The following is a 15,624-nucleotide window of genomic DNA, read 5'->3' on the forward strand; positions in this document are numbered from 1 at the left end:
TGTTAGCCTTTAAAAGGAAAGCTACCAGATAATAGCTTATACCTTCATGTTTTGACTTTGAGTCTATATTCCTTCCATTTTACTGATGATTTCCAGCCTCATGGACTTTTGCCATATCCACACAATCCCTGCTACTGTTATTTTATTTGTCAACTTTATGCTTTTCCTAAAGTGAACTAAATTTTTAAAAGAACCTTTGTGAAAATCTCTATTGTAAATAGCTAGCATCACTTGTCTTAAGTGGAAAATAACAGTAAAATTAAAGACAATGAAAATAAAATAATACTTAAAAATTTACTGCAGTTAATGGTCTGAGCTTGGGGTGGCTTTTATTAAATTGGGATATTGCCACATAGTGGAAACATAAGTGTTTAAGTCACAGTAGCACCAGGCACAAATGGTCTTAGGGACTTCTTGAGAGGTCGCTCAGGAGAATCAGAAGGATACAGCTTTTACATGATGTCCTTCCCCGCAGCTTCCTACTGTGCCTGGACAGGAGAGCACCCTTTGCCAGGCAACAGCTAGGTCTGGGGAAGAAGAACTTGGAATGGAGGGTCTATGCCCTGGGTGGGGTAGGGTGGGGATTCTAAATCTTGAAAGAGGAAGAATTAGCTTTACCTCTGATACAAGGCATTAGGATCAGGTACATTGCCAAAGTTGGTTGGAAGTCACTTTGGCCCAGGAAATTAGCATGGGCTTCTTGGAGAAGGTCTCCCCTCGAGTGCTCTAAAAAGGCAGGTTGGAGTTGGGCAAAGGGAAATTGTGCCGTGCGTTAAAAAGTGCCCTGTGGAAAAGGAGTAAGTGAAAAAGTCGTGGACCCTTTGGGAATCTGGGAGTGGAGGCAGGGCCTTGCAGTATAGACCAAGTTAGTTATTTTTGGCGGGCCTTTGAATACCTTCCCCAAGGCAATGGATGGTGAGAGCCATTTATTTTAGAGCTAAGGAGAGACGTGATCACACCTTTCTAGGGTTTGAGCTTTGCACATAAGGCAGCTCTCGGGCCAAAATAAGCTAATTCCTCCAGAAATCTATTTGTACTTGGCGGAGATTTTTTAAAAAAATTTTTCTGAAATGCAATATGCACTTCTCAGCCTCCCTAAAGAGAGCGTGTTGTGTGCACACCCTTGCGAGTCAAGCCGGCATCGTGCTGTGTGTTGTGTTGAATCCAGCTTTGGGGTTGAATTTCTTCTGCTGTGAACATCTGTCCCAGGGCTGGGTCTTCCTTCCTGCTCCTTCTTCCACCACTGAGCTGGGTGAGCCTCTGGGCTGAGCCCAGATGCACCTCTCTCTTTGAGCTGTTCTGATTACCCTTGCAAACCTTATAGTCAAGTCTGTGATAATCGGGCCATAAACGAGAACCAGGGAAGCTACAAGTGAGGGCATGGCCAGCACGGGGCCCTGGTTTATTGCTCATTAGACAGCTTTATTGGGTTTGTCCCGGGGGAGAAGTTGAGAACCCTGACCTCCTCAGCTTTGAATTAAGGCAGCCTGGGATGTGTTTCCCTTAGGTGTGGAAGTCCATTCTGCATATATCAAAAGTTCCAAAAAAAGGCATGCATCCTTTGAACCGGTCAGCCCACTTCGAGACAGAATTTGTCTTGGGAAAATAAGTGCGTGTGGGTGTTCATTGTCATTTTGGTTTTAATGGTCAGTGGTTGGCTACAGCCTAAAGGTCCTGGAGTGGGGGATAGATGATCTAATGATGAGATGCCCGCAAAATGGAATGCTGCAGAAGCATGGGCAAGGACTGTGTAGGTTGTACAGTTATTGATGTGAAAGGTGTTTATGATGGGTCTTGAAATTAAAAGGAAAGAAAAAAAATGCAGGTTCCTAAATTGCCCGTCTTATTCTGTTTCAGTTTTGACTACAAGTTCCCATCTATGAGGGAAATGCCCAGGTTGACGTACATGGGATTGCTGGGTCAGAACAATAGGGACTGGTGGGTGGTAGGATTTTGGATTATTAAAAACATTTTTGCTCCCCTGTATTTGTGAAGTTTTCTATAATGATCATTGTAGAGATCTAGTGGAGGGGCAAGTCACAGCCAGCAGTGTGAGAGTTTTGATTGTTTTGAAAAGGGCAGTGTCACTTCCTTAAGTGAATCCAGTCTCCCGGGACTGAGTTCTCCGCCATCTAGAGCAGGACTCCACAAACTCTTTCTGTAAAGGGCCACATAGTAATATTTTAGGCTGTCTGGGCCATATGGCCTCTGTGGCAGCCCCTCAGCTCTGGGTTCATACCTCAGGAGAAGCTGTACATAATATATAAATACATGGGCAGGGGCCTGTTCCAATAAAACTTTATTGACAAAAACAGGTGGTGGGCCGGATGTGGCCAGCAGACTGCAGTTCATCCGTCCTTGATCTAAAGACAAACAAAACAAACAAAAAAGCAGCTTGACTATTGGCTTCAGTCCATGTTTCAGCCAGTCCAGAAATAGCACAAATAGTAGGAAGGAACAGGCTAATGAGGATAGAAAAGGCGGATGTTTAAATAGAGGCGTAAAGATAAGTTCTTTCTACAGATCTTTCTACAGTTCTTTCTACAGATCAGCATTTGCACCTGGCTGAGGGGTGTTGGGCTGAAGCAGTTTGGGTGATGCTTTGAGTGGGAAGATGTCCTACCCAGATCTGATGTTCCAGGGCACATTTGGGAAAAGCCCCTGTGAACCGTTCCTCTGGACCCCAGCGTCTGGAACGTCAGGTGTGCTGAGCTGGAATCCACTGGAACTTGAAACTGACACAGATGTCAAGCATGTGCTGATTAAGACAGTTCTTCAAGAGATAGTGCATACTCAGTAGGGAACTATGCTCTTACTACTTTCCTTGGTAGGGGAGTAGGAATTTTATTTCATTTTCAGCAACTCTTTACTGAGCACCACTTGTTTACAAGGAATCGTGGAGATTTATTTTATTTATTTATTTATTTTTAAAGATTTTATTTATTTATTTGACACAGAAAGAGATCACAAGCAGGCAGAGAGGCAGGCAGGGGGAGAGAGGGGGAAGCAGGCTCCCTGCTGAGCAGAGAACCTGATATGGGGCTCGATCCCAGGTCCCTGAGATCATGACCTGAGCTGAAGGCGAGGCATAACCCACTGAGACACCTAGGCGCCCCATGAATTGTGGAGATTTAGAACACACAACTCAGAACCCGGAAAGCTGACTCCATGCTGGACAATGAGCCAAGTGCAGAGAGAAGTAGATGACGCAGTCCTGAGGAGTCTGGACTTGAGCTGAGCCAGAGTGGCAGAGACTTTAAAATCCCAGAGAACTGAGTGACCCCTCATTCAGCCTCTTGTTTCTTGCCAGTGGGGAAACTGAGGTTCAGAGGGAAGCAGGGACTTGCTCAAGCTTTCACTCCAAGTCAGTGGAGGAATGGAGACCAAATCCAGGGCAAGGGATGTACCATGTGATTCCGTTTTTGTGAAATACCCCGAAATGGTGAATCCATGGAGGCCAGAAGCAAGAGCGGAGGTTGCCGGGGGTTGGGGGGAAGGGGAGTGGGGAGTGATTGCTTACAGGGTTCAGGGAGCCCTTTGTGGGTGATGAAAATGTGCGGGAAGTAGACAGGGGATGGGGACACAATGTTGTGAACTTAGAAATGCAGCTGTGTTATATGGTTGAAAATGACGAATCTTATGTTACGTGATTTCTACCACAATTAACCACAAAAAAGTAGGATGATGGAATAATTTATCTCCACACCTGGGTACTTGTAAGAGTGTAAAGGGTCTGGTGTTTTTAGGTCAACCAGACTGTGTGGCAAACCATCTAGTTCTGACTCCCAGGCCAGTGTTTTTTATTCTCCAGTGTGATTATTTTTTTTTAAGATTATTTATTTTATTTATTTGACAGAGAGGGAACAAAAGCAGGGGGAGTGGGAGAGGGAGAAACCGGCTTCCCGCTGAGCAGCGAGCCCATCATGGGGCTCAATCCCAGGACCCTGGGATCATGACCAGAGCTAAAGGCAGACACTAAATAACTGCCACTCAGGCGCCAGTGTGATTCTGACTCAGGTTAACAAAACTCATGAACTTTAGAAAGTTGTGCCTCCCAGACTTTCCACCAAGATAGCCCTGCATTGCCCCAAGGAGGGCCAACGAGTAGGCTCATGCCATATGACTATTTCTCCAGTCACTTTGGGCCTGTGCACATGCTGTCTCCCAGGCTGGCTTTCTCTGTTTGGCTGATTCCTACTAGATTGATGGAGATGTTACCTCTTCCAGGAAGACATCCCTGACTAATCCTTTGGGCTTCTATAGCCTCACTTTCTGCCTCTGTCAAGGCACCCTGCAAATTTTATGGTCTTTCCTCTCCCCCTCCTCCACAAGACTGTGTCTGTGACCCATTGTGACCAGAAGTGGGGTCTCCCTTGCTTCCCATGGCATTCCCAGGGTGAGGGGGCATAGCCTGGGGTGGACCTTTAATGAGGGCCTTTAATGCCTAAAGGACACACGTCCCATGAACTGAGTCATGTAGTCATGAGTTTAAGCAGTAGGTTTACTTTGTGTTTAGTTTCTTGCTTTAAAAAAAAAAATTGTGGTAAAATACACACAGCGTGAACTTATCATCTTAACTGTTTCTGAGTGTACAGCTCAGTGGCATTAAGTACATTCACACTATTATGAAACCAGTCCTGCCATTTGTCTCTGGAACTTTCTCTTCAACTCATGCTACATCTCTGTTCCCATGAAACGCCAGGTCCCCATTCCCTTCTACCCCCACGCCTGGCACTCACCATTCTACTTTCTACCCCTATGAATTTGACAGCCAATAAGTGGGTGTCATGCCATATTTGTGTTTTTGTGACTGGCTTATTATACTTTTCATAACATCCTCAAGGTTCATCCACGTTGTAGCCTCAGAATATCTTTCCTTTTTAAGGTCGAGTAATATTTCATTGGGTTGGAGATACCACTTTTTGTATATTCATCTATCGGTGGACATTGGTTGTTTCTGCCTTCTGGGTACTGTGAATAATGTTGTTCTGAACACTGATATGCAAGTCTCGGTTCCAGACTCTGCTCTCAGGGATGGGAAGGCTGGGCCCTATGGTAATTGTGTGTTTGGTTTTTGAGGTTCTGCCCTACTGTTTTCCACAGCCTCTGCACCATTTTGTATTCCCATAGTGGTGCATTCAGTTTCTGATTTTTCCACATCCTTGCCAGCACTGCTTGTGTTCTGTTTTTTGGGTTTTTGGTGTTTTCTTCTAGCCATCCTAGATACTTCTGGGTGTGAAGTATCCTTTACATCTAAACATCATCAAAAGTGGTTATTCGAGGAAGCCTGGGTAGTTCAGTTGGTTGTGTGTCTGACTCTTGCTTTCAGCTCAGGTTATGATCCGGCTCAACGCTTAGGGCAGAATCTGCTTCTTTTGATTCCTTTGCTCCTCCCCTAGCCACCTCCCCTCTCATAAATAAATAAAATCTTAAAAAAAATATAAAAGAAAGCACACTTGAAGTCCTTTAAAAAAAAAAAAAAAGCAGTTATTCTAGTTAAGCCCATGTGGACTTTGGAAGAAATCTGACGGGGAGGAGGATGGGGTCAGGTCAGCATAACTCCAGCCACCCGTGGGCAGGTCACTTTGCTGCTCTGGCTGTGTCTTCATCTGTAATCTGGGGTCACAGCAGGACCTGCTTCTGCTGTGGGGCATGATTTTTCTGCCACTCGTGATGTTCTGGGCTGGCTGGACACTGGAGGTCTGCCTGCTGACATTGCAACTTCTGTGGCATTTCAAATGGCATATGAGTCCTGGGTTTTCCCAAAGAAGGGTTTATCATCCTAAATCTAGGCGTGGTTAACGCTGGGTTTGCATATAGGTTAATACTGAAATGGGCATCTCTCTGTAGGTGGCCTCCTCTTCCCTTAGATTCCTTCTGTAGGATAAATCTTTAGAAGCAGGATGGCTGGGGGCGCCTGGGTGGCTCAGTTGGTGGAGCAGACTAGCTTTTGATTTCGGCTCAGGTCACAATCTCAGGGTTGTGAGATCGAGCCCCGCCTCGGGCTCTGTGCTCAGTGCAGAGTCTGCTTGCCTTCCCTCCGTCACCCCCTCTGTCAACTAAATAAATAGAATCTTTTTGGGGGGGGAATAAAAGAAGCAGGGTTGCTGAATCAAAAAGAAATGCTTTCGGGGCACCTGGGTGGCTCAGTGGGTTAAAGCCTCTGCCTTCGGCTCAGGTCGTGATCTCAGGGTCCTGAGATCGAGCCCCGTATCCGGCTCTCTGCTTGGTGGGGAGCCTGCTTCCTCCTCTCTCTCTCTGCCTGCCTCTCTGCCTACTTGTGATTTCTCTCTGTCAAATAAACAAATAAAATCTTAAAAAAAAAAAAAAGAAAAAGAAAAAAAGAAATGTTTTCTTTGGGGCTGAGTATAGTGGGGAAAACCACTGATTTACAGTCAGCAGATTTCAACCCCAGCTCTGCCCCTCCTTAGCATATGATCCAGCTCATTTTTCAAAACTGTGTTTTCCTCGTCTCTAGAATGGTGGACATAATTTGAGAAGCACAAGGTGGTTGAGTGTATTAAATGGGGGGCGGCAGAAGGTACACGGAATGACAGAGTCTGGTGCCTGACTCTTGATGGAGTCTCAGAAAATAGTAGTTGAGAGCAGATATTGCCAAACTGCTTTTATAACTGACACTGGCCCTGGGAGCAGATGAGCATATCCCTTTTCCCATAGCCACGCCTAATTGGATGCTATTATTTTCTTCTCTCTGAAAGGGATGCTCTCCTTTCAGATACTTTTTAGCACACTGGCTTTCTGTCCCTTCTGCTGCCAGACCCTGAGGACCCAGCTGTGAGCTGGACCCAGGACCCAGGACCGCCCGGTCTAGTGGAGTATGAAATAGGCAGTCACCATGTGTGTGATCAGCGCTGGACTAGGCAGAAACACCGAAACTTAGATCCCACAGCACAGAGGAGGTGCCTGAAGCTGCCTTAGGGCATCAGGAAAGGCTTCCTAGAGGAGGGGGCATTTTGGAGCTCAGGATGGAAGGATGACTAGGGATTAGTCAGGCAGCAGGCAATGACTGTGGGGAGGCGTAGGGGGCGAGGAAGAGCATAGTGTGTCTTGTGACTGGTCTGGGAGTACATTGTCCCAAAGTAAGTGTATGAGTGCATGTGAGAGACAGACAGATGGACAGGGAGGAGATGAAGGGGATCGGGATCCTGCTGGGTCTCAGGGAAGGCACTGGACACGTGTGGATGGGGCATGCATGTCAGAACCTCCCTCCAGTGCTGCTGGAGGCGACTGGAGGAGGCTCCAGCAGAGATGGGAATGCCAGTGAGGAGGTGGATTTTCCGTGTCCCTTCTTCTTGAAGCTTTCCCTGGGGCCCCTCCCCTTTTTATTGTCACTTTTCTGACTTTCTATGTCTCTTGCTTATTTATGTTCTTTACTCCCGTCTTCTTGACTGCTGGCTCCGTGGGGATGGGGGACATAGCCCCTTGTTTTCTTCACTGCCATGTCCCTAGCACCTGGCCTGGAGCTCCATAATTGTGGATTGGAGTGAATGAATGGATGAATGAACGGGCGACAGAGTTAGGGCTGTTGCCATGGGGACGGGAGGAGAGGACGCATTCACTCCAGTGCCATTAGCCATCGGGCCCCTTCCCTCTGGGGCCCTGCCCTCCTGGGAGGCCACGGGCACGACACACTTGGCGCCTGGCATGGTGCCCCCCCGAGGGGTGGCTTTGCAGACTCGGGAAGCCAGGTCACATTCCGGAAGACACCGGAAGGCGTGAGGACTGGCTGGCACCCCTCAGCAGATGGTGGCATTCCCAGGAAGCGGCACCCAGAGACGGCTGAGTGAATGACTGGTGAGCTACCAGATCGGATTTAAGGGTGTAATTACGAAAGATCTGCAGCAGCTGTTAGAACGAATCAACGCCTGTGAATCTGAGAGAAAAGCTGCCAAACTGTTTGGTTTTGAATGGAGGTGTTTCTCTTGCCTTCTCCCTGTGTGCTTCTGTCGAGAGGAGGAGGTTGTGAGCGATAAGGGATATCACTCCCTCCTACCCCCAGCACGGAGCCCAGAGCCTGCTTTGCAGGAGAGTCAGAAGGAGGGATGGACGGACGGAGGCTCTGGAATGAGTGCCCCTGAATTTTAGCAACGGTGGGCCTTAGTGCCTCAGTTCCCAGGAAAATGGGCTTCTTTGCCTGAAATTGCAGGAAATGGGCATTTCAGACTTTGCAGAGACACTCAGAGAGATCCAGCCTATAGACGTGGCAGGGTCAGCAGTGGGGACATATCCATTGCTGCCCCCATTACCTGAGGTCAGACTGGCGTCCTCTGCCCCTTGGGCCACCCTGGACCCCTGACCTCCCAGATCGGCCCTGCTGCCCATCTGTTCCCCACGCCACCATGTGCGGTGGTTCACACCTATCTGAACAAGAGAGGTGGCTCGCACTCTGCACCCCTTCCGCGTTCAGGGAGCTCCTGTTTGCCTGGCTTTGGTCATGGTGCTCACACAATTGCAAAGAGTGAGCGAGGCCACACAAGGCATAGCAGCTGGCCTCTGTGTGAGCGAGCTTCCAAAGTGTTTTGGAAGAGACCGACATGTCTTAAATTAAGCATGACATATGTGATGCATTTAAGTGAAGGTTTTAAAGAGCACATTTCAATCCATTGCCTTGTGTTTTTTTACAACAGGTTAAGTGAACCCCTGAGAGTCTCGTGTTTCTGGGTTTGGGAAAGACTTCAAAATGTTCTTTAGCTGTTTATTGCGGTGGTTCAAAAAAAAAAAAAAAAAAAAAAAGAAAGAAAGAAAGAAAAGAAAAGAAACAACCCGTCTCTTTCCCCCCATTTGTTCACTGGTGTATCCATTAATTCATGGATTTGTTGATGCTGTCATATTTACATACCAGGTATTTGCCAAGTGTTTTAAGTGGGAACTCGAGAGGAAGACCAAGATGGGAGACAGATACCAGATAACAGAGCCACTGTTCCAGTTAAGAGGGGTACAGACCAAGAGTCTTTCCCCCTTTACTTCCCTGCAGGGTGGCTACTGAGCTGGGGTTGGGAATCCCCGAGTAGGGCGACACGCATGCACCGTCCATCCTGATTTGCCAGCAGTTGCTCTGGGTGACCACCTTCCCGGGACAAGCTGTGCAGACAAGCATTCATCCCAGGCTTGGGCAGAGGTGCTGGCGACAGAGCAGGATGACATGGGGTTCATGTCATCATAGCAGGTGTCTAATGGGGGACATTTCTGGGGCCATAGAGAAATGGGGGGGGAAGGGGGTGCTCTTGGTGAGTTAGGTAGGTTGAGATCCCAGCTGAGCTCTTCACAGCTCTTGGGTTTTGTCATCCAGTAGCAAATGACTGATGGCCACTACCCAGCTTGCCAGGGCCAGAGTTAAGTCCCCCTGTGTCCTCAGTTGCTTCATGTCACAAAACTCATGGTACCTGCCCTTATTCAGGAGCCTGGGGAGCAGAAGAAGATCTCTTCATTCACCTGTTTCTTTATTCCACCAAGCAATATTTTATGTATATAATCAACAGTGATGTATGCAGAGCTGTGACACACCAGGCTGCTGTGCTTGCTTCTGGGGACTCAAGGTGCCCTCTGGGGGCTTGCCATTGGATGGCAAAGACTGAAGGCTCATGCAGCATTAAATACAACTGTGTGGTTGTGATGAGTCCTGCCGAGGATGTCTGGTGCTCTATGGATGTGTAAGACAAAGATCATACCAGGTGTGTGTGTGTGTGTGTTGGGAGGGGCAGAGAGGTTGGAGCTGTGTCTGAGGACTGGGCCTGTGTCTGTGTGTGAGTGAGAAGGGTATCCTGGAAAGCAGGGACAGCATGTGCAAAGGCCCTGGGGTGGTGTTTTAGGACCTGTGAGAGATGCAATGTGCAAATACTTCTGAGTCAGGAGAAACAGCTCCCAGATTAGCCAGCGCTGGAGTTCTCTGGCATCACTTCTCAGTCTAGGGAGTCTTCTGGGATCACCATGCCCAGTCCTAAGCAGTGACTACTATTCCCATGCTCCCGCTTCCCCCTTTACATACCGCAGCGTTTATTACCCAGAGTTGCAATTGCTTCTGTGTGTGTGTGTATGTGTGTGTTTGTTTTCTACATAAGACTGTGAGTTCCCTGCATGCAGAGGACTTTTCTTGTTCGTCTTTGTGCACAGGGTAGGTGCCCAGTAAACACGTAGCAGAGGAATGGGGGAGATTTTTTTTTGAGCGCCAGCGTGGACTCAGCCCCCTTTCTGCTACGATATTGAGAAGCCGAAAGGAGTGTGCGTTTTACAAGCTGGAGATGATGCCAACGGATGCAGTTGGAGCTCCAAAGCTTTTGTGCCGTCTGTGCACATACTTCCGGAACTCCGGAACTGAGGCTGTGGTCCTGTGTCTCCCAGACCTGCGGAAACTCAGCCCGGTTGTGGGGGACGAGCCTCCCTTCCCCCACCCGCTTCTGCCATGGGAGGGTGCAGCCAGCCCCGATCGCCATGAGACGTGACACGGTTGGCTTTGTCGGGCAGGCACGCATCCCCATCCAGGGCCTGCCAGCTCCGGTAAGTGGGACCGGAGTGTCCAGGAAATGGAGAGCGCCTTTGGGTTCTGCCAGGGAATTTTCTCTCTGTCTTTTGAATCCCGCTGTTGCCCTGTGTCTCATGTCTGGGCTACATGTGTATGTGTGTATGTGTGTATGCGTGTGGGGGGGTGTCCCAGAGTATGGTTTTCAAGAGGTCATGGGGACTGGCTCTGAAGGTGAACAGTCCTGATTGGGGCCAGGACCCGTTGTGCCTGACGACCCTGCTGTTCTCCGATTCTCTGTATCTTTCCCTCTCTGCTGCCCCTAGCCCTGTCTAGACAGCATTCTCTGGTTTTGGGGAGAAGAAATCTGTTAGCACCATCGAGCGTGGAAGGAAGAGAAAATATCAAAATCTGTCTGCCTTTCTTTCCTGCAGGCTGCTGAGTGAGTCAGAGCCGGGGGCAGCAGAGTGGGGCCCCAGGAAGGGAAGCAGTAGGCTCGCGTTTATAAAATAACTTCTACGTTTAGTCCATCGAGATGGGGGCATGCTTGGGGCAGCTTTTGCAGGGACAGAGAACACGGGCATGAAGGTGGGGGCAGGCTGGTGGGAGGGGCAGTCGGGAATCAAGAACAGCGACTTGTCTGGCACTTTTTCAGACCAGAAAGGAATGCGACGTGATGTTTAAGAAGACCTTGTTGAGGGGCGCCTGGGTGGCTCAGTGGGTTAAAGCCTTTGCCTTCGGCTCGGGTCATGATCCCAGGGTCCTGGGATCAAGTCCCACGTTGGGCTCTCTGCTCAGTGGGGAGCCTGTTTCCCCTGCTCTCTCTGCCTACTTATGACCTCTATCAAATAAATAATTAAAATATTAAAAAAAAAAAAAGAAGAAGAAGACCTTGTTGAATGGGGTGAGGATGTGAGGTCGAGCTCCAGCTGTGCGATGTTGCCAAGTTGTGAGACCTCTCTAGGCCCTTTCTCTTCGCCCTCATAGTGATAGCAATGACCCCTGCTTCTCAGGGTTGTGCAAGATTAGTAAGAGAGGACAAGCTCCTGGCTGGGTGAACAAGGGTCTTACTCCAGAGCCGCTGTGAAATGGAGTCTGATGATCACCCTACCCACCTCGTAGGGTTATAAGGAGGATGTGGTTTCTAGAACATGTAAGCACCTGGCCTACCTTGAGGCCTCACTTGGGGTAAACCCTCACCCTTGGCTGTGAACTCTTCTTACAGAGGCTCTGAAGGCAGCCAGCATGGACTAGATGTTCAACAGAAAAGAACCCAAAGGCAAAGCAGAAACAGAGCAGGTGGACTGAAAAAAGAAATGACTTATTGTTTTAAGGCACCTGGAAGGGCATGTGGGGGAAGGTGGCAATGAGGGGCAGTCTAGTGGACCTGGGGACCACTAGCCAACTTTGTGACCTTGGTGCCTCCAGTCCTCTATAGCTGGGTGCCCTGCGGCTTGTCCCCTGCCCTCTCTGTCTTGGGGCTGGGACAGACTTCAACATGGTATCTGGTCCACTCCCTTTGTCCGGAGTTCAGAGAGGTGGAGAGGAGGGCCCAAGCTTCCCCCGTGAGGTCCGTGGAGAGTGGTTCCTGACATCCTGGGCCCATTCCCCCACAACGGTCTGGTTGGACCCAGACACTGACATTTAAATGTATTTTTTCCCTCTCCTTTGCTTTTTCCTTTTAGTGGCTGCTTCCCCAGTTCGGATGTTCTTAATCCCCATGGAGCCACAACCGTAGCCATGGCGATACGGGTGGAGGTCGGCGCCCTAACTCCCCTGACAGGAGTGCCAGGCCTTGGCGAGATCTCCAAGGAGGAGACCCTGAAGCGGACCTACTTCTGCCAGGCTGGAGACGCCCCCGGGGCACCCTCAGCACTGCTTCTGGAAGGGAAAAGCCCCCTTAGGAGCCCAGCCCGCTTACTTCCTCTGCCCAGACTTGCCCCCAAGCCCTTCTGCAGGGAGAAGGTCCCGGATGTGAAGCCCTTTGTCCCATCCCGAGGGCCCAGCCCAACTAGCCCTTCTCCTCCCTGTGGGCACCCCAAGGATGTGGTGGCAAAGGACCTGAATGAGAAGATGCCTGGCTTGGTGGGGCAGGAGGCAGGGAATGGGGAGGGCCTGAGGAGAAGCTCGTCCCTGTTCAACAAGACCACCTTCCTACGTCCCCGATCCAACACCATGATTGCCTTTGAAACCATCAAAGCCGGCCCTGCTCTGGGGAAGGGGATCAGTGAGGGGGCTCGGGAGGCCACCACAGGTGTGTCTCAGGAGCCCGCTCCAGGCTCCCGGCCTGAGGGGATTGCCAAGCCTGCTCTGCCTGCTCGAAAGCCTGGGACCCTTCCCCGACCGGCCTCCCTGCCCCAGGACATCAGGCCAGCTGTCCCCCAAGAGGAGACAGGCCCAAATGAGACTCTGTCAAAGGTCAGCAGTGTAGAGGACACGGGGGACCCCACTCTGGAGCCCAAGCCTCGCCTGAGGAGAAGGCCTGTGTCGGCCATCTTCATTGACTCCATTCAGCCTCAGAAGCCAGGCCCCGGTGGGGCAGCTACAGGGGGAAAATCACCCCCCACCCCGCCTGAGAAGACATGGGTGAGGAGGCCCAGGCCTCTGTCCATGGACCTCACAGCCCCATTTGAGAGCAAAGAGACCTTGCTGAAGAAGGTGGCCAATGAGGCCACCGCGGGTTCCATTGCCCAGTGTCGGGGGCTGGAGAGGTCCGACCCGGAGACCCAAGTGAGCACAGAGTGTTTGGTTAGAGCAAACCCTCGCCTTTGGGACCCAGACTCAGATGTCCTGGAGGTAGCCAAGAAGACCCGAGAACAGAAGGAGAAGATGCTTTTCAAGCAGGCGGAGACGGGCAGCCTCAGACCTGTGGGGGGCTCAGCCCAGGGCACCCCCACGGAGGACCAGCCTCCTGGGGAGGAGAAGGCTAAGCTGCTCAGGGAGCCAGAGAAGGCACCCCCTTCCCCCTCTCCCAGACCTGGAAAAGATCAAGAGTTTTCTGAGGTCAAGAGCAGAGCAGCCGATGGGGACAGCCGACCAGAGGGAGGATGGACCCTCGGGGGCAGCGTCAAGAAGTGCATCAGCCTGTTTGGGGAGGAGAGCACCTTGGCCTTGGCAGCAGACTCTGAATGCCAACCGGCCACCCCTGAACCCCCGTCGGTTGCCCCAGGGCCCGAGAAAGTGGGTGTGAGTGTCCAGGAGAGGATCAAAGGCTGGGCTGTGGAGAACTCCGAGGCAAAGCCAGAGATCAGGAAGAAGACCTTCCAAGCACGGCCTTTGTCAGTGGATCTGACCAAACTGTAAGTGGGAATGTTCCACAGGCTTTGCTCAGCCCTGAGCTGCCTCAGACTGCCTACCAGAGCCTCCTCAGGAAAGGGAACTGGCACAAGGCTCCACGCTAGCTGCCTTACAGCCCACTCTCAATTTACCCACAGCCCCCGAGGAGATGCCCGTAGCTTCCATTTCTCAGATAAAGAGCTGAGGTGCAGAGAGCTAACACAGCTTCCCTCCAGGTTCGGTGTACGCCAGCAGCTCCATTTCCTTGTTCTTTCTCCTCTTTGCACTTTGCCATGGGAGGTATTGTGCCCATTGCACAGATGCAGATAGGAGAGATGAACTACCATGAGGAAGTCTGGAGCCCTCATGTACTCCAGCATGGCCTGGGTCCCTGGCTAAGCTTGCCTTTCCAGAAGACTGAGGACTTGACTGGATGGCCTCAGACTCCAGGAATGGCCCCCAAGTAAAATCAAATGGGTCAAGATAGCTTGAGAAAGCCCCTTCCTGTTTTGAGTCTTGGTTTCTTTGTCTTTAAAACGGAAATTTCCTTAAAGGATTAAGGCCAAGACTCCCAGATAATGCTGTGAATCACTCTGCCCACGGGAAACCATCTCTCTGTTGTAGCTCTGAATGACATGGTGAATCCTGTTAGTTGAGGGTTTTCTAAGCTCAGCCAGCCTTGGCCATCTCTTGCTTCTTTGCTTTCCCTCAAGTGGCTTCCAGGCTGCAATAGGGAGATGCCACTAGGTGTGGCCACCAGCTCCTCAATGACACGCATGCCACTGACATACCTTTGTCTGGTTGAAGTTTCCAGGGGTCACCTCTGGGAGACCGCTGCCCTCCCAGCCCTGGGAACCAGGGCAGTGAGCTGGGCCAGGGTCAGACCCATGGCTCTCAGCATTTGGAATCATCTGGAAAAAAATCCCGAGGCCTGGGGCACTCCCCTCCTACCACCACCTCAAGATTGCGATTCAATTCCATTGGTTTGGGGAGGGGGCTCCTATCTTGGTTGTTTGTGAAAGTGTCCCAAGTGATTGTCCCATGCAGCCAGGCCCAAGTTAAGATAACAGAGAAAGAGGCCTGCAAGCCAGGGGCCTCACACACCTTTCCCCGTGTCCTCATAGTGCCTCAGACTATTTTCCATCTGACAGATGGGGAAACTGAGGCTTGAGTGTGGGAATAACTCATCCACAGCCTCATGCCTCCCGGGAGTCAGACCCTGGAGGACTGTAGAGTGGGGCGAGGTGAAGTGGTCTGTTTCCCTCCCCTCCCTTGTCTCTGCAGCCCCTAGCCCTGATCTCATCTTTAGGCATCCATTCCACAGAGCTCTTCAGAGATGGGAATATTCTAGCACCAGAATACTCTTTCTTTCTCTTCTTCTTAACAAGTGGAGAAACTGAGGCCCCGAGGGGGACAATGACTTGGCCGAGGTTAACCAGAGAGGCAGCGATAGGCCTGTGCCCCCACACATTACAAGACAGCCCACCACCCCCGAGTGCCGTAGCAGGGCTATGGTGGGGCTGTTGTTTGTGCCCAGGGTTGCTAACAACAACCATTAATTATCCCTCCTGGGGCATCTTTACTCTTCCCTAAACGCCCTCACACAGCTATTAGGGCTTTGGGTAGCCTCTTATCTGCCCTACAAAAGACGATGGGGAGGTGTTAATTATCCCCGTTTTATAGATGAAGAGACAGAGGCTCAGGTGAGGTCACAAGCACAGCCTCAGCTCCCACAGTGGGGAGAGAGCAGAGCCTGGGACTAGCACCCAGATCTCTTCACCCAGGCCTGGGGCTCCTGCTACCCCAACAATGCTGTGTTTGAGGTAAGCTGCCCCCCACCAAGCCCTTCTTAGTTTGGTGACTGGAAAGGA

The 15,624-nt window shown here is 50.6% G+C and overlaps 1 protein-coding gene across 8 annotated transcripts in view; it reads left to right on the forward strand.

Annotated features, from left to right (window-relative positions):
• KIAA1671 (KIAA1671 ortholog) overlaps window positions 1-15,624 on the forward strand; it is a 182,220-nt gene that overhangs the window by 43,444 nt on the left and 123,152 nt on the right. For all 8 annotated transcript variants that reach the window (XM_059408686.1, XM_059408690.1, XM_059408685.1 and 5 more), the window contains one exon: window positions 12,163-13,776. In XM_059408686.1, coding sequence (XP_059264669.1) covers window positions 12,218-13,776 — 1,559 coding nt within the window. In that variant the 5' untranslated portion in view covers window positions 12,163-12,217. The remainder of the gene's footprint in view (window positions 1-12,162; window positions 13,777-15,624) is intronic.

Source organism: Mustela nigripes, chromosome 8, assembly GCF_022355385.1.
Source record: "Mustela nigripes isolate SB6536 chromosome 8, MUSNIG.SB6536, whole genome shotgun sequence".
In the NCBI taxonomy this organism is placed as follows: Eukaryota; Metazoa; Chordata; class Mammalia; order Carnivora; family Mustelidae; genus Mustela; species Mustela nigripes.